This window comes from Thunnus albacares, chromosome 19 (assembly GCF_914725855.1).
Source record: "Thunnus albacares chromosome 19, fThuAlb1.1, whole genome shotgun sequence".
Classification (NCBI taxonomy): domain Eukaryota; kingdom Metazoa; phylum Chordata; class Actinopteri; order Scombriformes; family Scombridae; genus Thunnus; species Thunnus albacares.
In genome coordinates this window covers 22,145,323-22,168,350 of record NC_058124.1, presented here as the reverse complement: position 1 = coordinate 22,168,350, position 23,028 = coordinate 22,145,323, and the positions used below count along the sequence as shown (strand labels likewise).

The 23,028-nt window shown below is 40.4% G+C and overlaps 1 protein-coding gene across 16 annotated transcripts in view; it reads left to right on the top strand.

The window, feature by feature from the left end:
* The window catches only part of pleca (plectin a), a 102,107-nt gene that overhangs the window by 70,856 nt on the left and 8,223 nt on the right, over positions 1-23,028 (top strand). For 11 of the 16 annotated variants that reach the window (XM_044334853.1, XM_044334852.1, XM_044334864.1 and 8 more), the window contains 28 exons: positions 321-413; positions 3,333-3,499; positions 5,989-6,104; positions 6,370-6,476; positions 6,881-7,000; positions 7,117-7,212; positions 7,653-7,780; positions 8,466-8,559; positions 8,652-8,806; positions 9,113-9,449; positions 9,850-9,927; positions 10,101-10,262; positions 10,368-10,472; positions 10,725-10,820; positions 11,020-11,145; positions 11,480-11,632; positions 11,888-12,042; positions 12,130-12,256; positions 12,667-12,850; positions 13,053-13,073; positions 13,702-13,859; positions 14,346-14,524; positions 14,612-14,750; positions 14,985-15,341; positions 15,648-15,731; positions 15,821-15,925; positions 16,242-16,340; positions 19,385-22,732. In XM_044334853.1, coding sequence (XP_044190788.1) covers positions 321-413; positions 3,333-3,499; positions 5,989-6,104; positions 6,370-6,476; positions 6,881-7,000; positions 7,117-7,212; positions 7,653-7,780; positions 8,466-8,559; positions 8,652-8,806; positions 9,113-9,449; positions 9,850-9,927; positions 10,101-10,262; positions 10,368-10,472; positions 10,725-10,820; positions 11,020-11,145; positions 11,480-11,632; positions 11,888-12,042; positions 12,130-12,256; positions 12,667-12,850; positions 13,053-13,073; positions 13,702-13,859; positions 14,346-14,524; positions 14,612-14,750; positions 14,985-15,341; positions 15,648-15,731; positions 15,821-15,925; positions 16,242-16,340; positions 19,385-22,732 — 7,089 coding nt within the window. Of the gene's footprint in view, positions 1-320; positions 414-3,332; positions 3,500-4,850; positions 5,429-5,988; positions 6,105-6,369; positions 6,477-6,880; positions 7,001-7,116; positions 7,213-7,652; positions 7,781-8,465; positions 8,560-8,651; positions 8,807-9,112; positions 9,450-9,849; positions 9,928-10,100; positions 10,263-10,367; positions 10,473-10,724; positions 10,821-11,019; positions 11,146-11,479; positions 11,633-11,887; positions 12,043-12,129; positions 12,257-12,666; positions 12,851-13,052; positions 13,074-13,701; positions 13,860-14,345; positions 14,525-14,611; positions 14,751-14,984; positions 15,342-15,647; positions 15,732-15,820; positions 15,926-16,241; positions 16,341-19,384; positions 22,733-23,028 lie in introns of those variants that run through there. The other 5 variants (XM_044334854.1, XM_044334865.1, XM_044334857.1 and 2 more) reach the window with 2 other exon arrangements.

Sequence of the window (23,028 nt, the reverse complement as noted above, 5' to 3'; positions counted from 1 at the left end):
AATGAGGAGCAAAATCCACAGTTGTTGTTCTGTGCAAAAAATGCATAATTAAATTTATCCAAAGCTCAGTTAGCCAAGTCATGTTGGTATCATCGTTCTGGTAGTTGCATGTAATTTTATTATTATAGTGTTTTGCCCTGGCACGGCAACTAGCAGGATGTATCCCTCCGCTGTGACTCATTGTCACAGGAAACATCACAAAACAATTTCATACCACAATGATTGTGATTTTAGAAGATAAACATTCAGTTTAACTAACCGAAAAATATCATAAACAGACAGGAATCTAAATAATTTCATCGTTGTTCATAACATTTCAGGTCAAACTGGTCAACATCAGGAATGATGACATTGCAGATGGAAACCCCAAGCTGACTCTGGGGCTGATATGGACCATCATCCTTCACTTCCAGGTAATGAAGGACACATTTTAGGAGTCATTTCACTTTAGATTATTATTAGTATCATGGCAGTGAACTGAAATTGTGAGTCATTTCTGCACAGATTGCTTTTATTTATATTTTACATGTATTCAAAGTAAACTGCCTGAGCCTTGTTAAGACAGCTGAGTCATATTTTCTGAGCTACGTTTGGTGTTTATCTTAAACTGCACGTTTGCACCTAATTGCATTAGATTAAGTATGAGTAACATGCGTTTTGTACAGTTTACTTTCATTATATTGTGATTAGTTTGCTTCCATGGAACGGTAAGGAAAATCAAAGCGCAGTGTTCCCTCCGGGTTTTAGTCATCAGTCTCAGTTTATCCTTTGTTGACACTGCAGTTATAGTACAGTAGAGTCCAGCAGCCGATCACTTCCAAATGGGCTTTATCGGACATTTGGCAGCACTTAGGCTCTTAAACACAAGTACCACCGTTTCTGGAGTTCCTGAGTGCACAAAGACTAAACACTAGAAAAAAGCTATTCATTCATTTTTAAAGTGGGATGTCCTCGTGTCAATCAGTACATTTCAAAGCCTTTTTTTTTTTTTGCACGTACAGCCAAATCTAAATGTAGAGGTTTAATTCAAACAGACAGTCCTCATTCCAAAACATAAACAGGATAAAATTGCTCATACCATCTCTGGCAGCACAAGCCACACTGGAGGAAAGCATTCGTCAGTGGGCAGATGTGTTCCCGATGATGAGGAGGCATTTTGGGATATTTGTTTAGCAGATGGTTGGGAAGATTTTAGAGAAAAAGCGAGGGAGCGCATGAAGATTCTTTGATGCTATAATGATGGTTATGTTAGGATGTGGATGTGGGATCCTTTTCCTTGTCCTGCGTGACTCAGTGATTCCCATGAGGAAGCTGGAAAGAGGCGTGGGTGTGACAGCTCGGGACTCAGTCGGAAACATCAAACTGCAGTGAAAATGATGAGAAATGATTCCCCGCTGTTGGTCCGTGTTTTAAAACTTAACTATTGTCTGATACTAATGTACTTTTTCAGGTCATAAAACAAAAAAACCTCATTGTATGCACACTTATTCATCAGGCAGCTATTATTTCTTCAAAACAAACCCATAATCTCTTTCTCTTGGCACATGCTAGTCATCACAAACAATAGTGAGTTTCCTCTTAGTCCCCCAGGTGCTGCTCACAGTGTAGTGATACACAGGTGACTGGTTTAAATAATGGGCCCGCTTCGTGACAGAGACGGAGCTGGGATCCTTTCAGCACTTTTAAAAGAGGGTGTGAGGGTGGAGGTTCTTGTTCCATTCAGTGTCTGAGTCACTCGCTGACCACGACCACACCGGGGTTTCCCTTGTGGAGGGAAAATAACAGAAATGCTTTCTTTTTTCCCTCCTCCACCCTTTCCTGCAAAAAAAAACAGCCTGTAAGTGAATTCTTTTAGTTCTGCTATGACTCATCAGCATACCCCAAAACACTGAAAATAGTATATAGCAGTAATAAAGGGGTCTTTGTTCCAGTAAGAAACCATGAAATCTATCTGGACTGGAATTGCAGCCCTTATCAATGCATCATCTGGAGCTAAAATACGGTCAATTTTCTTCAGTTTTGTCTATTTTTCTGGTCTCATCTGTGGGTAAAAATCACAAAGAAGTGATATAAATACTCAAATATTAGTTGCAAATATTTATTTTAACTTAATTGCAGCCTTGAGTAGGTAGAGTTTTCTGCATCAAGCCAAGTTAAATAGACACTTTTAAAAAAAAGCAAACAGAACTGACTTATAAAAGGTTTCCTGTGATTGTTGCAACTTTCATAAATGTGTGCCAGGTTATGTAGTAAACTCCACCCTTCTGGTACGTCAAGCAGACCAAAACAAACACCAAAGACTTTTCAAAAGTACTGTTTATACAGCTGATTATAGATCTGGTGGCCACTGGGTGATGAATGAATGCAGAAGAGACACTCAGCAAGTCAACCAACTACAAAATCAAACCAGTAAAATTAATGCCAGATCCCTCAATGTCAACACAGTGCTAGAATGTACCTTCAAGCACATGTGTATTTATCAAATCTGCAGTTTATGTTGTAGTCGCTCTTCATGAGAATAACCATTATATATATATATAGCAGAGGGATTTTTTGTGACTCATAGCTGAGCCTCGCAGTTCTTAAAAAAGAGGAATTTGCCTGTGAATTGGGCTGTAACACAGTCCGACATTCATTTACAGCCTCCACAGTAGTTAGTGAAATTATAGATTTGAATATATAACCTTGTAAGATCAGTGACTCATAGTAGACGTTTTCACTCACATGATTTCTGTTGTGCACTTATATAATTGTGAAGCTTTCATGTTTCCCCCCCAAAACAGTGAATTTAATGGATTTCATGTGCCCTTCAAGTAAAAGTGGCGGTTCTTATTTGAGGTTTCATATGTGACTCATCTCAAGTCTGGAAGAAATCAGCGTATACACTGGAAAAAGTGTTCCTGCCCAACACTTCAGTCATATTCAATACATCACAGAAGAGTTCATATTCTACTATGAAAAAAGTCATTTTTCCATGAAATCCTTTTATAATAAATATACCACTACATATGGCAGTCGTATGTGCCTTTTGGGGAAAGTTCTGCTTTTTTTGGGTATTGTTCAATTCAGTTGAACCTATTCTTGTGTATCTCTTTATCCTTTTCCTGAAATATTTACTTTAAATTAGATTCTTTTGTCCAGAGTAACTTAAAATAAGTGCAATCACACTCAGAATGAACGCGCTCCATGTTACCAAAAATTGGAAGTGCAACCCTCCCAATTAACAGCTAAAAAGAGAGCTATGATTCAAGTGCCTTTTTAAAGAAATAAAATTACTATCTGCTCAATCTGCACCTTTTATCGCTGACTAGTTGCACCCTCTCCCCCTCCAGATCTCTGACATTCAGGTGAACGGCCAGTCAGACGACATGACGGCCAAAGAGAAGCTGCTGCTGTGGTCTCAGAGGATGGTGGAGGGATACCAGGGCCTGCGCTGTGACAACTTCACCACCAGCTGGAGGGATGGCAAGCTCTTCAACGCCGTCATACACAAACACAGGTGAGACACTGAACCTCAGTAGATCAAGGTCAGAGCATGGCCCCCAGACTGATAATTTTAGACATTTGACATTGACAACTTTCAAAATGTAGGCACTGATCTTATCAAGAAGTGTATAGATCAAAATGTCAGGCTAAGACTAAAAAGGGGAAGAAAAACAAGTCTGAGCATCTACAGTAACTCAGGTCTGATTATACAGTGAGCATGAATAATGTATTGCAAAAAAAAGTGTTGATGATGCTAAAAGTGGTTCAAACTGCATTTTGTGGTTAGAAAAGCTTGCCTGGACTTGGGATCTTATTACACCGTAGGACATGAATTTTACGCAGTTAAAAGGTCTTCTCTGTGACCTCCTGCATATTTCATGTTGTGTTTTTTGTTATTTATTGCAGTAAGGTCAGAGACAGGAATGTCAAAACCATATTTGAGCTTTACGGTGGTGCACTTGACTTGTCGGGACAAAATGTTGATCGGTCGTCATAAATCATAAAATCAAGATAATTGTTGACTGAGGCTTGAACTCCCCACTTTACTCATTACACTCACTCAGTTAATTTATTTACGCTTGAAGTAAAGTGTAACCATCTTGTTTTTGAGTATCAAACACTCCTCTGTAGACTTGAAAGGAAGCAGCTGCGGTCAACCTGAATTTATGTTGCTTACAATGGTTTCACTGTAGGGGAAAAAAGTATCAAAGCGCTCATAAAAACTTCACAAACTGCTCCTGTAGTGTAATCCACTTGCCCATCTGTCTGCTATGTTGCAAAGGATTATTGTTGCATCAAACTGTGGTGAAATACACTGTGATTCTGACAGCAGAAATATACTGTATTTAGCAACAACTGTCCAGAACATACGTACATGGTGCAATAGAAGTCTGAAAAGTCTCTGTGGACGCGTTGATTTTTGTTTTTTCTGCTTAGAAAACTTGTCACCATAAGAATCCATTGTAACAGGCAAGCTGCTGGTTCCCTCACTTAGAAAACTACTAACTTTTAACAGCCACCTTTCAAGCCTACATGGAGCAAATGTTTCATACTCAAACCATATATTTTGGGTGGAGTGCCACTTTAAGTCTCTGTGTTTGCGCAGAAAAACAAGCCCTGCAGGATCCCTGCGAAACAAAAATAACACGTACTACTGGAGTTGGCATCATTCGTTAAGAAAAGAGAAAGCATTTCCTTTGACAGTGTGGGTGTATCACTCTAATTTGAGAAAAGATCGCCCTGGAGGTATGCTCACTAGAGGCTCGGCAGGTTGTAGCAAATCATAAGTACGCTAACCGCTCTGCCATAGATTCTTTCCTGGTGGAGGAAGAGGAGGACGTGCAGATATTTAACAGCTGCAGAGCTGCAAAGGAGCGCAGTGCGGAGGCTTAGTGATGACTTAGTGGAACAGTGGAAATCTGACAAAACAGTAAGAAGAGGATTTGGATACAAGCAGGACAGTGGACTTGAGCAAGGATGACATTTTTCTTGATAAGTTAACATAACTTCAACTTTTTGTTATGACTTTTTAACAGTTTTTGCAAAACAAAAGTTAAAACTTGGACTCCACTCACTTGGAAACCTTTAGTGTGTCGAACTTGACCGTTACTACAATGCTGAAGCTGAAGAGAAAGTTCCACTCCAAAAGGCGGCTAAACAGCGCCTCCAGCAGCACGGCAGGCTCTGTCAGTGACCTGGAAGACAGAGTGGTCATGCTGTGTGAGGACATCCCCGCTGAGAACTCCTTCGACTTGGGCCGAGGCTCCCTTAGCCCCGGGGCCCACTCCAGTCGAGGTTCCCAGAGCGACGAGCAAGAATCTGGATCTGAGCCTCACATCTTTCACCTGAGCAGGGACCGACTGTCCTACAGACAGGCCTGTTATGTGGAGAGGGAACCACCACGGACACAAAGAGAATACTACGTCCAGAGAGTTGTGCAAGTGTATGAATACTCTGAAGCTTTTTTTTTTAACTGTGCAGAATTTACTGTACATTTTGTAATCATCCTGTTTGATATTTCTGGATATGAGGTGCATTTTTATCTCCTTAGAGTTGTGAGATGCTCTGTGCTTGTACCTACATGTTGCTGGAGTTACGTCTTCCTGCCAAGTGTACTCAAAGGCAATGCCTCTTTTCTTTGCGTATAAAACGATAGGGGGATTTTAAGCTTCTCTGGTAGTGAGGAATCTTGTTTTTGCTTGCCCTTTACATAACACACTATACTCATGATGAAACTGCCTCAAGCAAAATAAAACATGAAATACGTAACATTACATTTTTTACCTGGCAGCCGTCATTGTGGAATTATAGCCAGCAGGTAAACAATTGAAATAAATTGCAAAAACACTGAAGGGTAACGCCGAAAGATAATTAATGAATATGTCACTGACGATGTTCAACTGTCACACACAATCTGGCAAATCTTGAATCTTGATTGACATTAATAACAGAATAACAACCCACTTCCACTCACTCTTCTCTCTGATTGGTTGCTGTCCGCAGGCCCACTCTGATTGACATGAGTAAAGTGTACCGACAGACCAACCAGGAGAATCTGGAGCAGGCCTTCAGCGTGGCAGAGAGAGACCTGGGTGTCACCAGACTGCTGGATCCTGAGGGTGAGAAGACTCGCACATATTCACTTTATCACTCTGAATATTTTTCTTTAGTAAATATTATTATTGTTATTATTTCTATTTAGGTGCTTCTCACTCTTAAAATTTGGGCTATTCACTACACTTCAGGTGTAGCTTATACTTGATTTTCTTCAGTATTTGCAGAAATCTGGCACTGACATGGTTGCAACATTCCTCTTTCCTTTGGGATTTAACTGAAAGTAACAGTAACTTTTTTACTTTAAATCCTCTTTTTATCTCTCTGTAGATGTGGATGTGCCCCATCCCGACGAGAAATCCATCATCACATATGTCTCCTCTCTGTACGATGTCATGCCCAGAGTACCAGACGTTCAGGATGGTGTCAAAGCCAATGTAAGTCTTCCTCTTCCTCATCATCAATTAATCTTTCCTCCAGATCATTATAAAGATCTGTTAACAGCAGAGACAAGAGATGGGGTGACACTTACATCTGCAGGAGCAATTATGTAAATAATAAATGCCTTATCGCTTATATATTTTTATTCATACTAGTATTTTAAACATAATCTAATTTATAAATTTGATATTTTGGTCATATTTTTTCTTAAATCATGAGAGCAATGAAGAGTTAAGAAAACAAATCCTATATATATTGCTATCAGCATTATCACCATGAAACCATAATGCAGGATCAAGATAAAGATAAAGAAGTCCTAAGATAATGAAAACATTTATGAAGATATTATAGCGATAGAAAATGTAGAAATTGAAACTGAACCTGTACATGTGTCTTTTAGGAGCTGGAGCTGCGTTGGCAGGAGTACTACGAGCTGGTCACCGTGCTGCTCCAGTGGATCAGACACCACATCCTCGTCTTTGAGGAGAAGAAGTTCCCCACCAGCTATGAGGAGATTGAGGTAAGTGGCTCTGGGCTATTTCTACTTTAAAAATACTGTTTTGTTTAAGTTTATATGAGGATTATAATGATGAAGAACCTGATGATAATCTGACGCGTCATTTTTCTGATCTGCAGGTTCTTTGGCGTCAGTTTCTGAAGTTCAAGGAAACAGAGCTTCCTGCGAAGGAGGCAGACAAGAACCGTTCCAAACACATCTTCAAGTCTTTTGAGGTGAGTGTCCTCAGCAGCTCCAACTGTTCTGCAGGCTATTTTGCAAGTTTTCAATATGTTCAGAGAATCCTCAACGTTTAAGTACTATTTTTTTTCCAAATATAACTGAGATAAATTCTAGTTTTATACTTGACAGTTAAAACAGACTGTTACTGTTATGGAGATACATGGATATGAACATGTTTTATATTTATTAATAGTCTGTCATTTTGTGATCATTTTCAAAAAAAGTAATCCAGGTGCAATGCATGGCAGAGTGTACAACTGAAACCTTAAAAGTCGTTCTGGCTGTCTAACAGCGAAATCCTTGAAACCTTTATGTCCAAATTAATCACAAGAGTCTAATGATCAAAATCAGTCCACGGGGTAATGTATCCATATTTTGAAAGAATCGAAACAGATTTATTTAACAACAGTTTACTCTGTTTCTTATTTTTTAGGGTGCAGTCCAGGCAGGTCACGTCAAAGTGCCGCCAGGTTACCATCCCTTCGATGTAGAGAAGGAATGGGGTCGTCTGCACGTCGCTATACTGGAGAGAGAGCGTCTCCTCAGGACAGAATTTGAGAGGTAAGTAGGCACCCAAATCTTAACAGATGCTCTCTGTTGCCAAAGCAAACTTCACATATTTTTAAAAGCTGGTGAAAAAAACCACAAAAAGTCAGAAATGAGTCATCACACGACCGTTGTTCTGTGACCATGAGGATGACTCATTTCCTAATGATTAAGTCCACTTTGGAAATAAAATTACACTGAGTTGGCTTTGTGGGTGGGGGCAACAAAAATCAAATTACGGAAAACACATGACAACCTTGCGATCGCCACGGCAACAATCTCACAATAATATGGTCATTTGATAGTCATTCATAAACTTATTTTTTAATCACAAGGTTGGCAGGGCGTAGCTTTGGGTTTTGGTTCCTCCAGACTTCAGAGAGCTCCGTGGAGAGATTCGAAAATATCGTCTCTACCTTAGTGGACAGACAGAGCTTTAAAGGAGTCCATCATGGCTTTCTTGCATCAGGGATACAGTTTTAAGTATTTATTCCGCCAGAGGACGGAGTAAGTGCTTTAATTACTTCACTTAACTTTTTTGTCTGTTTAGTTTATTTGTCATGAGATGGTTTATCTTAATTTCATCAGACAAAGCAGAAAATGTACCCTGGAGGCCAACAGGAATGTCAGGTAGTTTACCTTGTCTAAAGTGATTTTTGACCTTTGACCTCCCCTCTCCCCCTCCCCTCTCCCACTGCAGGCTGGAGCGACTTCAGAGGGTCGTCAGTAAGGTCCAGATGGAGTCGGGGGTGTGCGAGGAGCAGCTCAACCAAGTGGAGACTCTTCTGCAGACGGTGAGAACTCCACCCTGTGTTGGAGAAAAAAGCATTTTACCAAAAATCATTACAGCCCAGTGCACAGCTGAATTGTTTTCTCTGTGTTGCAGGATGTGAGGATGCTGAGCTCAGGAAAACCTGCTCAGCACACAGCAGAGATGGAGGCAGATTTAGAAAAAGCAGAAGGAATGATCCGCTTCCTCTTCAATGATGTTCAGCTGCTCAAAGATGGACGCCACCTTCAAGCTGAGCAGATGTATCGCAGGTGCAGAAGAAATGAACTAATCAAACTCTGCAACAGTAGAAATGATTAAGCTTTGACAGTAGGATTGCAACAAATTTTATTTTGTTCTCCTAATTTGTCTTTTTTTGATTAACTGATTAATCTGATAAAACATGCAACCAACAATATAAATTACAAAGGTAACAGAAATTTAGCAAATCCTAAAATTTGAGAAGGTGGAACGAGTGAATGTTTGGTATTTTTGCTTGATAAATGACTGAAACAATTTTATGAACATGAAAAATCGACTAATAATTTCAGCACTAACCAACATTTTTCTGTTTCCAGAGTGTACCGTCTCCACGAGAGGCTGGTGAACCTCCGCAGTGAGTACAACCTTCGTCTCAAGTCCGGTGTGACCACCACTCAGATCCCCATGACTCAGATCCACACAGCCCAGGTCCTGCAACAGGCCCCCATGAGGGTGCGGCCTGAGCTGGATGAAGTCACCATGCGCTACATCCAAGATCTGCTGGCCTGGGTGGAGGAGAACCAGCGCCGGGTGGATGATGGGGAGTGGGGCACCGACCTTCCCACTGTTGAATCCCAGCTGGGCAGCCACCGCGGCCTGCACCAGTCTGTGGAGGAATTCCGCTCCAAGATCGAAAGGGCAAAGGCTGATGAGGTATGATCGGTCAACAGGAAAATTGGAGTCAGAAAAACAAAACTGATTACATGTTTATTGTGCAGTTGCCAGCAGCTCTACTGCAGCTTTGCAGGACACACTGTTGTTAGCTGCATCAGTGTTAAATCATTTTAAAAACTCTTGGACATTTTAAGGACTGAAAAGTGCAGATGTTTTAATCCACAGCTTTATTATGTTGAGGGGGTGTTTTAATGTGTTTTAAATGTTCTCTTACATACTTTTTCCCTACTTTATTACCCACTCCTCTTTTTCCTCCATTTTTCTTTTCCCTTAATTGTTTAGTGTCTGTGTTAATTCACGTAACTGTGTTGACAGTTTGGGCAAAACAGCGTTAACTATTGCTTGTCTGACCTCTGACTTTGCCTCTTTTCTGCTCCAGAGTCAAATCTCACCTGCCAGTAAAGCCGCCTACCGTGACTATCTGGGAAAACTTGAGCTGCAGTACGGCAAGCTCCTGGTAAGTTACAGAAAAAAAACACTAAATTAGAGAAAAACTGTAAACGACTAGTAAAAAACTTCAATGAACTGTCTTCTTGTTGAAGCCCTCTTTTCCCTTCCAGTGTCCTTCCAAACTGCTCTTTCAGTCCTTTAAAATATATCACAACTCTGGTGTCATCTGTCCACTCTTAGAACGCCTCTAAGGCCCGTCTGCGCTACCTGGACGAGCTTCATGCATTCGTCACTGCAGCCACCAAAGAGCTGATGTGGCTGAATGAGAAAGAGGAAGAAGAGGTCAACTACGACTGGAGTGAACGTAACACCAACATGGCAGCCAAGAAAGAAAACTATTCGGTAGAGTAACAGTGTTGTTATATGATATTTTTTTACCCACAGTGCTCTCTGGTGAGGATGACAGTGATATGATTCTGCTTTATTAATGTTTTTGTTGCTGAACAGGGTTTGATGAGAGACTTGGAGCTCAGAGAGAAGAAGATGAACGGTGTCCAGGCCACAGGAGACAAACTGCTGAGAGACGGACACCCTGCCAGGAAGACCTTAGAGGTAAGACTCAGTGCACTACTGCAGACTATATACACCACACTACATTGTAGAAATCTTAATTTAAACAAACATGACTGTATTATTAATGTATAATTTTTAAATTGAAAACCCATCGAGGTAAATTTGTCTTTTGTGATATTGGAATATACAGATAAAATTGACTTGAACTGTTTTGGCATACATTATTTGTCCTCCTCATCATCTATACACCTTTAATTCCTCTCTACTTTCCCTCCCTCTCTCCCTCTGCAGGCCTTTACTGCAGCTCTGCAGACTCAGTGGAGTTGGATTCTCCAGCTGTGCTGCTGCATCGAAACCCACCTGAAAGAAAACACTGCCTACTTCCAAGTATGTTTACTACCTTATCCATAAAGAGTTATCTTAGTCGGGTTATTTATCCAAGCATAATTTCAAGTTCTTCTTCTCTCCTCAGTTAATTTGTTGCCCTTTTTGTTGTCATACCTTTGCTCTCTGTATAAATGGTACATTTAATGAACTCAAAACAACACTACAACTTAATTTCTCTACTTTTTTCCCCCTCATCTAGTTCTTCTCTGATGTGAAAGAGGCAGAGGAGAAGATCAAAAAGATCCAAGACACAATGAAGAGGAAATACACATGTGACCGCTCCATTACAGTCACACGGCTAGAAGACCTTGTGCAGGACGCAGCTGTAGGTTTATTCACTGTTATTACGCTTATCAAAACATTGTTAGTATTTGGAGTAACATGAAAGAGTACATCTTATTCTGTTTACTGGCAAATTATACAGCATCTGATTCAGAGCTGCTGGAGACACTTAAGCAGCTGAGCTCCTACTGAGACATTTCCTTTGAGTCACTAGTACATTTGGAGATGGTGAAAAAAATCATTTATTCGTAGAAATATATGTATATAAAAGCTTTTTTTTTAGTGCAGCTTTACAATAACAGTAATAATAGTGCATGGACTACCATAAAAAAAAATGTTTGTTTGTTGAGCTTCATACTTTATTGTCTTCCTCACAGGACGAGAAAGAGCAACTGAATGAGTTCAAAACTCACCTGGAAGGCCTGAAGCGGAGAGCTAAGACCATCATCCAGCTGAAACCACGTAACCCTGCCACCCCAATAAAGGGTAAACTGCCTGTCCAGGCCGTCTGCGACTTCAAACAGATGGAGGTAATCAGGAGATCAAATCTGTTTTTTGTACATGAAATGATCCTTGCGTGGATCCCCGTGTTTCCTCTTGACTATAGTAGCCAAAATCTCATCAAAGAATTGAGTAGCTTTTCATTAATTTTCAATAAAGTGAAATTACGTGGACAGTACATTTTTCTATTGTTTTCAGATTGCCAGTAAATTACAGTAATCTCCAGTGGTGGATTCAGTCCACTGACCAGTCAGTTATGAACATCTGTTTTTATCTTCCTCCAGATAACAGTCCACAGAGGAGATGAATGCGCTCTGCTGAACAACTCGCAGCCCCACAAGTGGAAAGTGCTGAATGATAAAGGCAGCGAGGCGTCTGTACCGTCTATCTGCTTCCTTGTTCCGCCGACCAATAAGGACGCTGTGAATAGCGTTGCAGGGTGAGCTGAGAGTCGCCCCAGGGTGTCTTATATAAGTTAATATCCACACACTCACAGATTGCACTAACTCCACTTTACTTTCCTCAGACTGGATGGAAATCTGCAGAGGCTGCAGACAATGTGGCAGACGATGTTTGTGGACATGAAGAGCATGCTGTCCTGGCAGTACCTGATGAGAGATATCCACATCATCAACACCTGGAACATCACCATGGTAACCAATTAGGATATATTAGAGAGAGAGCAACACACACTCACTGAAGCACACATGAATACAGCCTCTTACAAATGACAGTTTAGATCAGTTAATAGGATAGGAAAATAGTTGTGTTGTCTGTATTTGTTACATCTTACATAATTATATACATTAGATTTCTGCCTGTGTGTATAGTAGGTATGAAAACTACTTAAGACAATTAATTTGTAGTGGATTTTCTATATGCTCGTATTGTTGAGTAGTGATGTTTAATATATTTGATTTATATCTTTTAAAATGGGACAAGATCAGTTTGATGTTGGCTGATTATTGGCCACTTTACATTCTACTAGTTAATATACTTCATCTGCATGTAAATAACCAGCTTTAGTGTTGAACTTTCATAACTTTCATTGTGTCACCTACAGTTTAAGACCCTGAGGGTGGAGGAGTACCGGCTGGCACTGAGGAACCTGGAGCAGCACTACCAGGACTTCCTGAGAGACAGCCAGGACTCCCAGACGTTCGGGGCAGAGGACCGTATGCAAGTAGAGTCCAACTACAACAAGGCCAACCAACACTACAACACACTGGTCAGCACTGCAGAGCAAGGTGTGTACTTTTTATTTTCATATGTCACTATAGGTTCTTTTATCATCACCAAAACATGGCCTTCAAGTCATTATTATACATTTTATTTTGTTTCAAGCTGGTCAGATCATATTCTCATGAAATCAATCATTTGCAAGCCACATGTGTTGAAATTCACCCATGGTCATTTGTGTGTAAGTTGACTGTTGGATTCATATTACAGGCTATGTGCCACCCAGGGCAGGTAAGGTGTCAGATGTCCAGTTGGAGCTTTTGATTGGCTGATCAGGACTTTGTGTGCACTGAGGGCTGTTGTGCTGTCATGTTTCATTTCATCCATTAACTTGATCATCTTAATTACCCTCGCTGATTTTAGTATTCCTCCTAACTTCACTGCTTTCTTGTCTCTGTGCATGGGTTTCACTGTAACTGACTTTTCAGGCTTAATCAGTGAATGAATTAATCAGCCGATAAACCTCTGAAGACTAATCAACATGCAACAAGTCAAGCATGAAGTGAATTTATTGTGTGTAATATGAAACGAATCAGAGAGTAAAACCTGCCGTTTAAACAGCTTAATTTTTCCAAATTATTTAAAGTGATTTATATATGTTTTAGATTTTATCATTTGAACACCTTGTACCAAAATGCATTACATAGAAAACAGTTTAAAAACAGAGATTCTTTAGCTACTGTAGTACTTTTAAGATTGTGCTGTGGTTTTTGTAGAGTATGGTTTTTTGTGTGCAAATACTACAAGCTTTATCCTACGTCCAAAGCAAAACCTAACTTGAACTAACAACCAGCTTATGTATCCAGAGGTTGTGCTCTCTGCCAAAGCATAATATACGTTATACCTTTTTATATTCCAGGAGAGCAAGACGAGTCTGTTTGCAAGACTTACCTGACCAAGATCAAAGACCTTCGTCTGAGGCTGGAGGGCTGCGAGAATCGAACAGTGACACGCCTTCGCCAGCCTGTGGACAAAGAGCCTCTCAAAGCCTGCGCACTGAAGACTGCAGAGCAAATGGTATCATCATGAAAAATAAGACCTGAGATAAGATATCTACGACAATTTCCTAGAGTCCACAATGACATCATCAGATATTTTATTTTGTCTGAACAACAGTCAAAAACCCCAAAATATTCAATTTTATGTAATGTAAGACAAGAGAAAGCAGCAAATTCTCAAATTTAAGAACCTAAAACCACTATTTTTATTTAAAAAATTAGCTAAATGATGAATCGATTCTCAAAATAGTTGCAGACCAATCGATGCAGCTCTAAAAAACATGAGCACAAAGTCAGATGTAGAAGGAAACAGAATAACCTCAATTAATCTCAATTACAAAGTCCTTTTAATATGCAACAGTATGTTTTTGAGGCTATTATATGAAAATATGTATATTGTTTGATTTAATGTTGACTAAATAGTGATATGTGGATGTTATTGGCTTAATCCTGGTGATACTATATAATTTGTTCACTAAACTCTATTCCTTTTTCTTGGTAACAGAAAGTCCAGTCAGAGTTGGAGGGTTTGAAAAAGGACTTGAGCTCTATCACTGAGAAGACAGAGGAGGTTCTGGCGTCTCCTCAGCAGTCCAGCTCCGCCCCGATGCTGCGCTCCGAACTGGACGTCACTCTGAAGAAGATGGACCACGTCTATGGTCTCTCCTCCGTCTATCTGGACAAGTGAGGCTTTGTGACTCTCTGAATGCTTACTGTTGAATTTCCAACTGGTATTGTTTCTTTTATAAAGTGTAAACCCTTCATTTTCAGGCTGAAAACCATTGATGTAGTGATCAGAAACACTAAAGATGCAGAAGACACACTGAAGACTTATGAGACTCATCTGCGAGATGTCAACAAAGTGCCAGCTGAGGAGAAAGAGGTGGAGGACCATCGCACTCAGCTAAAGGTATTATTTCTTGTGGAGAACATGTCAAGATGTTTCCAGTTCTTTCATATCTACAATCAGTGTGCACATTTTATTTTATATTTGGCAATCTTGGATTTGAAGCTCTAATCTGGGTTTGTTTCTATACTGGCCTGCATTGCTTTCATATTCAGAATTATAATACCTGGTTCATCTGCATGAACAAGTGATGTGACCTTTATCTGTGTATGATCACTGCTTTTTTTTGTCTGACAGAAAATGCATGCTGAAGCAGAAGCCGACCAGGTGGTATTTGACCGCCTGCAGGACGAGCTTAAGAGGGCAACAGCTATCAATGACAAGATGACACGGATCCACAGCGAGCGCGATGCTGAGCTCGAGCATTACCGTCAGCTGGTGAGCAGCCTCCTGGAGCGCTGGCAGGCTGTGTTTGCTCAGATCGACCTAAGGCAGCGGGAGCTTGACCTCCTCGGGCGCCACATGAAGTCCTACCGCGAAAGCTACGAGTGGCTTATCCGCTGGCTTGGAGAGGCGAGGCAGAGGCAGGAGAAAATCCAAGCAGTGCCCATTGGTGACAGCAAGGCTCTCAAGGAGCAACTGGCAGAGGAGAAGGTATTGTAAAGGAAAAGAATAAGCTGTGTGGGGTACAGAGAGGAAAAGTCATTATGTCGCCCCCTGGTGGATACACTGATAATACACATGTACTGAAAATGTACTAAAAATAACAAAATAACATTTCCTCATGTTAAGAGTCTTTCTTTACTGACTTTAAATACTTGCTGACTGTGAACCATGAATGTGTGTTTATAGTAACGATAATATCAGGACTAGCTGTGAATTTTTCTTTTTGCAATAAAGTTAATTAAAACAAATGTTGTAGCCTATTTCAGTGTTTAATATTTTTATTTATACATGCAGAAACTCCTGGAGGAGATCGAGAAAAACAAGGACAAGATTGAAAATTGCGAGAAAAATGCAAAGGCTTACATTGATTCAGTCAAGGTATGTACAGATGGTTGTTAAGCTTTACAAAAACAACAAGTTTACTTTATGGCTCGACTAACTTTTTTCTCTTTTTCTTTTTTTTTTAGGATTATGAGCTTCAGATTTTGACCTACAAAGCCCTCCAGGATCCCATTGCCTCTCCTTTAAAGAAACCCAAAATGGAGTGTGTATCTGATAATATCATTCAAGAGGTAGGTTTTACAAACAAGACTGAAGAAGTGTTATATTTGATGCAGCTGGTGTCACTTAATTTTGTATACACTTAAATGTGAGAAGAGCAACGTCCACACGTCTGGTTTTGGTGCTGAAATTGAGTGACTGTGAACTTTTTGTCATTATTCTGCTAAAAACACATCTAAAATGTTTTTAACTATAGTATTACAAACGTAATCCTTGGAAGTAAATGTATTATAAAGAGTGTTGGAAATTGATACCAAAAGTACGGTTTTGAGTTAGACATCAAGTGAATACACTGTTAAATACTTAATGCCGCTGAATTTCTTACAGTATGTTACTCTGAGAACTCGCTACAGCGAGCTGATGACGCTCACCAGCCAGTATATTAAGTTCATCACGGACGCACAGCGACGCCTGGAGGATAACGAGGTAATTACACAGTCAGTAGCAACAGGCTTCTGTCAAAAACCCAAAGCCCCACTAACACAAACAATGTCACCCCTTACCTGTTAACTGATTAATGTATGGGAAATCATTTGTCATTAAATACTTTGAAAATGTTGGCACTCCAGATGGTGGATTGTGTTACTCAGAGTCCAAATCTGTTTAGCACAATAGGACAGTGTGCATTGGTGAAGCAAACAGTTTCATCCTAGTGTTGCAGCACATCACATCCCCACTACAGCATATGTCTCTCATTCCCCCTACACTGTGTATTTATTCAAATCATGTCACATAGTCTGTACACATGACTCTGATTTGGCTGCGGAGCATCAGCCCCAAATTCAGTCACATTCTCCTCAACTGCTCAACTGCTTGTCCAACAATTTTTATTTGGTATTTGCTTATTTGTCTGTAAAGATTCTCAGTCATCCAGGTCATGGTTATCCAAGGAAGGTCGAATCGAGGGCAACTGGACTTCTTGGTTGCATAACCAAGAAGTCCAGTTGCCCTCGATTCAACCCTCCGTGGATATTTGCTTCTTTATTTCCTCTTGAAATCACCCACACTTGTGATTTGAAGGCTTCAGCTTGGTTACTTGCCTTCTCAGATATATTATTTTTCAAACTACGGCTTTACTTTTTCCCCCTTTCTTCTTTTCTAACTTTGTATTGTGTTTGATCCTTTTGAACTGCTTGCCAGTGCTTTGTCATGATGAATATTAATCACGCACTTAAGAGATGAATTAACCCCAAAGTACCAGGTATTTAAAAGAAGACGCTCTCAGTCCATGTCATTCCTCTCTACATCAGACCCTTGTCTACAGTGAAGGGAAGGTTCAAGAATTTTTGGAGACCTTTCATAATTGAGCCCCTTTTAAGTTTATTAGGAATTATTCTGTCTCTGACGGAGCAATCAGCAACTTCCTGTTAGCTTTTTTTGCTTTGCTAGTGTAATGCCAATCTATGCACTAATAATGTGACATACAAGCATTTACCCTTTTTGAATGACTTATTTGCATTTTTGACAATACTGTTTAATCAATTAATCGTTCAGTTTATGAGTGGGAGGTGACGTCTCCAAATGTCTTGTTTTGTTCAACCACAAGTCCAAAACCAAAAGACATTCATGTTGCAGTGAAAAACGACAAAGAAAAGCATCAAAATCCTCTAAATCAAGAAGCTAGGATCAGAGAATGTTTGGAATTTTTTTCATTTTGTTTGAAAAATTACTGAAACAATTATTCCTTTATCAAAATAGTTAACTAATCAATGAATTAACTAATTATTTCAGCTCTTAATACCCAAATCAGAGCTTATTTAGAGACAATTATGGCAGATTTCTAAAATTTTGAACCTTCCTTTTGGGTATCAATCACCTGTACGATTAACACTATGCACTCACCATTCGTACGAAACAGTAAAACTCATCTCTTCATGTTATCAGAATCGGTGTAATTTGATCTTGGATTTTTGTTTTGTCACTTACATTTTAAAGCTGGAGTGCAGGACTTTTGTCTCCCCCTTCTGGCAGTGAGAGTAATTACAAAAACACTGTCAACACGTGTTTACATCATAGGCTCTGCTGTAGCCTACTCCGTTGTTATTGTTGCGGTTATGATAGATAAATAATTTTGAGTGTCACACACCCCCCAGGGTCAGACAAAAAAACCGCCCTGGACTTTTTTTACACAGACCGGGGTGCTACTGCTGCAGCTGCTGCTGCTGGATCGATGACGTATCTCTCTCGCTCTTGCTTTTGTATAATGGGCTGCTCAAGCGGCCCACATAGCAACCGGCCCACCGGGATTTCTCCCATTGTTCCAGTCCGACTCCGCAACCCCCGCGAAATTACTCTTTTCCTTATCAGAATTAGATCCATTTGGTCCAATAACATTTGCAAAGTCTAGAAGAGCAGCATAATTAGAGTATTTTATCCCCATTCAAGTTAGCAGAGGGCTAACTGGAAGTTAGCCGTTTGGCCGGCGTAAGTCTCAGGTGTGCATGCTCTGCCTATACAGCATGCACAGTATGCATTCATCTGGCCAGTGCGGGAATGTCGCCTCCGACACCAGTTTAAAAACCTCTGCTGTGAAATACAGAGAGATTTACCTGGCGGTGATAGGGTTAATCAGCATTGTGTGAACTCGTCTGGCAAGGGCTTGAATGTTACGGACATTTATTTAAAAGTAAAAGTTCCGCACTGCAGGTTTAATCCAAGTTTATTTTGTGTTCTGTGTTACATGAAATCATGCTGTGTTTGCTGCATCACTATGCTATTATTCTTAGTGGTCTTAGTATTCTGATGTGTACTCTTTGAATTCTGACTTGCTTCCTTATAATAATTTTATTCAAATTATTTGGTTGTTTCTTAACTTCTTTAAGGCCTTTGGTATCTTTCCCACAGTGCTTATTATTAGCATGCTGCTAATTATTTATTCCCTGCCTCTTTCTTCTCAATTACTTTACACATTTATCAAAAGCTGCTTTATTTTGCGACTGTAAAGACTGAGGAGAGACAGTAACACAAGAATGTTAAATGGTAACTGAAGTATACAACAACAAACCATATCAATATCAAATATGACACTGACATATGAATATAACATGACATATAATCACTAATTATTATTATTACATACACATAATTTTCTATTATTTGTTACAAGCCCACATTGTACAGTACTTATTGTGCCAGGCCTTATTACACAGATGAAGAGCAATTTAATAGAATATTAAATAATTAAAATACTTCAACTGCATGAAAGCAAAGTGTGGTGTTGTGTTGTGAAGTGTCTGTGTGCCATACATTAAATAAACATGACAAGCATTTCCCAATACAGTATTTTCCCTCTAGTTAAAAGAACTGCTAGTCTATTATAGATAATTAACTATAGCTGTAACCTATTTTCATGTATTTACATGTCAATGTACCTACATGTTTTATAACTACTTTGATATTGAAGATTTGTATTTAACACTTCTAACATTTTCTCAATTCCCTTTACTCTATCTTTGCTTCTACTAATACAGAAAGCTTCTGAAAAACTAAAAGAAGAGGAGATGAAAAGGATGGCAGAGATACAGGCTGAGTTAGATAAACAAAAGCAGTTGGCTGAGGCCCATGCTAAATCTGTGGCCAAAGCCGAACAAGAAGCCCAGGAGCTAAAGTTGAAGATGAAAGAGGAGGCTAGCAAGAGGCAAGATGTCGCAGTGGATTCTGAGAAACAAAAGCAAAACATACAGCAGGAACTGGACTGCCTGAAGAGTCTGTCAGAGCAGGAGATCAAGTCCAAGAGTCAGCAGCTGGAAGAAGCATTGATCAGCCGCACCAAGATCGAGGAAGAAATCCACATAATTAGAATTCAGTTGGAGACAACAATAAAACAGAAGGCCACATCTGAGGCTGAGTTACAGCAGCTCAGAGTCAAGGCTACTGAGGCTGAGAAACTCAGGAAGGCTGCTCAGGATGAGGCCGAAAGGCTTCGCAAGCAGGTGACTGAAGAGACTCAGAAAAAGAAAGATGCAGAAGATGAGCTGAAGCGTAAATCTGAGACAGAAAAAGAGGCTTCCAAACAAAAACAGAAAGCACTGGATGACCTGCAGAAATTCAAAATGCAGGCCGAGGAGGCAGAGAGGCGCATGAAACAGGCTGAGGAGGAGAAACTGAGACAGATCAAGGTAGTAGAGGAGGTAGCACAGAAGAGTGCTGCTACAGAGTTACAAAGTAAATCCATCTTATTCAATGAAAAGGCAACAAAACTCGAGGAATCCCTTAAGAAAGAGCAGGGCACTGTCCTTCAGTTGCAAGAGGAAGCTGAAAAACTCAGGAAACAACAAGACGAAGCTAGCAAAGCCAGGGAGCAAGCAGAGAGGGAGCTTGAAACATGGAGACAGAAAGCCAATGAGGCTCTCCGCTTGAGGCTACAAGCTGAGGAGGAGGCTCAAAAGAAGAGCCAGGCTCAAGAGGAAGCAGAGAGGCAGAAGGTTGAGGCAGAGCGAGATGCCAAGAAAAGGGCTAAGGCTGAAGAAGCTGCACTTAAACAGAAGGACAATGCAGAGAAAGAGTTGGAAAAACAAAGGAAATTTGCAGAACAAGTAGCCCAGCAAAAGCTCTCTGCAGAACAAGAATGCATACGCTTAAAGGCTGACTTTGAACATGCTGAGCAACAGCGGGGCCTGTTGGATAATGAGCTCCACCGTCTAAAAAATGAGGTGAATGCTGCAGAAAGCCAGAGGAAACAACTGGAAGATGAGCTGGCTAAAGTCAGAAGTGAAATGGATGTTCTTTTGCAGATGAAGATTCAAGCAGAGAAGGAGACACTGTCGAAAACAGAGAAGAGCAAGCAGCTTCTTGAGTCTGAAGTGTTGAAAATGAAACAACTTGCTGAAGAAGCAACCAGGCTGAGATCAGTGGCTGAAGAGGCGAAGAAGCAAAGACAGATTGCAGAGGAAGAAGCAGCTCGGCAAAGAGCTGAAGCTGAAAAAATTCTCAAGGAAAAACTTTCAGCCATCAATGAGGCAACTCGTCTGAAGACTGAAGCAGAGATTGCCCTGAAAGCTAAAGAAGCAGAGAATGAAAGACTCAAAAGACAAGCTGAGGATGAAGCTTATCAGAGGAAGCTGCTGGAGGATCAGGCTGCTCAGCATAAACGAGACATTGCAGAGAAAATCACACACCTGAAGAGCTCTTCTGATTCTGAGTTAGAGAGACAAAAAACAATTGTGGAAGAAACTATTAAACAAAAGAAAGTTGTTGAAGAAGAAATTCATATCATTAAGATCAACTTTGAGAAAGCATCAAAAGACAAATCAGGTTTGGAGATGGAATTAAAGAAGCTGAAGGGCATTGCAGAGGAGACTGAGAAGAGCAAACTCAAAGCTGAGGAAGAGGCAGAGAAACTGAAAAAACTTGCTGCAGAGGAAGAGAAGAAAAGGAAAGAAGCTGAGGAGAAGGTGAAGAGGATTACAGCAGCAGAGGAAGAGGCAGGTCGACAATGCAAAGCCGCTCAGGAGGAAGTTGACCGCCTGAAAAAGAAAGCTGCTGAAGCGAATAAACAGAAAGACAAGGCTGAGAAAGATGCAGAGAAGCAGGCTATTCTGGCGAAAGAGGCAGCACAGAAATGCAGCGCTGCGGAACAAAAAGCTCAAGATGTGCTCAGTAAAAATAAAGAAGACATTCTTGCACAGGAAAATCTGAAAGAGGAGTTTGAAAAGGCCAAGAAACTTGCTCAAGCAGCCGAAAAAGCCAAAGAGAAAGCAGAGAAAGAGGCTGCCCTGCTCCGTCAAAAAGCTGAGGAGGCTGAAAAACAGAAAAAAGCTGCTGAGGATGAAGCTGCAAAACAGGCCAAAGCTCAAAAAGACGCAGAGAGACTGAAAAAAGAAGCAGAGGAGGAGGCCTCCAAGCGAGCAGCAGCTGAGGCAGCAGCTCTAAAGCAGAAGAAGCAGGCTGATTCAGAGATGGCCAAGCACAAAAAAGAAGCTGAACAAGCTCTTAAGCAGAAGTCTCAGGTTGAGAAGGAACTTACGACGGTTAAACTGCAACTGGATGAAACTGACAAACAGAAAGCTGTGTTAGATGAGGAGCTTCAGCGAGTGAAGGGTGAAGTAAATGATGCTGTCAAGCAAAAGGCACAGGTGGAGGATGAACTGTCCAAAGTTAAGATCCAGATGGATGAGCTCCTGAAACTTAAGCTCAAAATTGAGAATGAAAACCAGCGTCTCATGAAGAAAGACAAAGATAATACACAGAAATTACTTGCAGAAGAAGCTGAGAAAATGAAGAGCCTGGCGGAGGACGCTGCCAGGCTCAGTGTGGAGGCTGAGGAAGCAGCCAGACAGAGACAGATCGCTGAGTCTGACTTGGCTGAACAGAGGACACTTGCAGAGAAAATGCTCAAGGAGAAAATGCAGGCCATCCAAGAAGCTACAAAACTGAAAGCTGAGGCAGAGGAGCTCCAGAAACAGAAGAACCAGGCACAGGAAAAGGCTAAAAAACTACTAGAAGACAAACAACAGATCCAGCTGCGGCTTGATAAGGAGACAGAGGGCTTCCAAAAATCATTAGAGGCTGAGCGAAAGAGGCAGCTTGAAGTTTCTGCTGAAGCAGAGAAACTGAAATTAAGAGTGAAAGAGCTCAGCGAAGCTCAGGCAAAAGCTGAAGAAGAGGCTAAGAAATTCAGGAAGCAAGCTGATGAAGCAAAAACTCGTCTTCAAGACACAGAGAGACAAACTACAGAAACTGTTGTGCAAAAGTTGGAGACACAGAGGCTACAGAGCACCAGAGAAGCTGATGACTTAAAGAAAGCCATCACTGACCTTGAAAAAGAGAGGGAGAAACTGAAAAAAGAGGCTGAGGAGCTTCAGAAAAAGTCTAAAGAGGTATTGTGATGTAAATTAACACTGTCAGACAATATACAGAATACAACCCTTACAATTAACAAAATCCTGTTGAACACACTAACTACAGTATTTGTGGAAGCAAATGTAACATTTAATGTAAATTGCAGAGCTAAAAAGTAACATACTCAGCAATTTATATGAATGTCATTCAAAACACAATACTGAATAGTGAAAATGGTCACTATTAAATATAGTAAATAATTTAGGTTTGATGATATATATATATTCATTCATTCAAGTTACATGCAATTATTGAGTGATGTTTTATTAACATT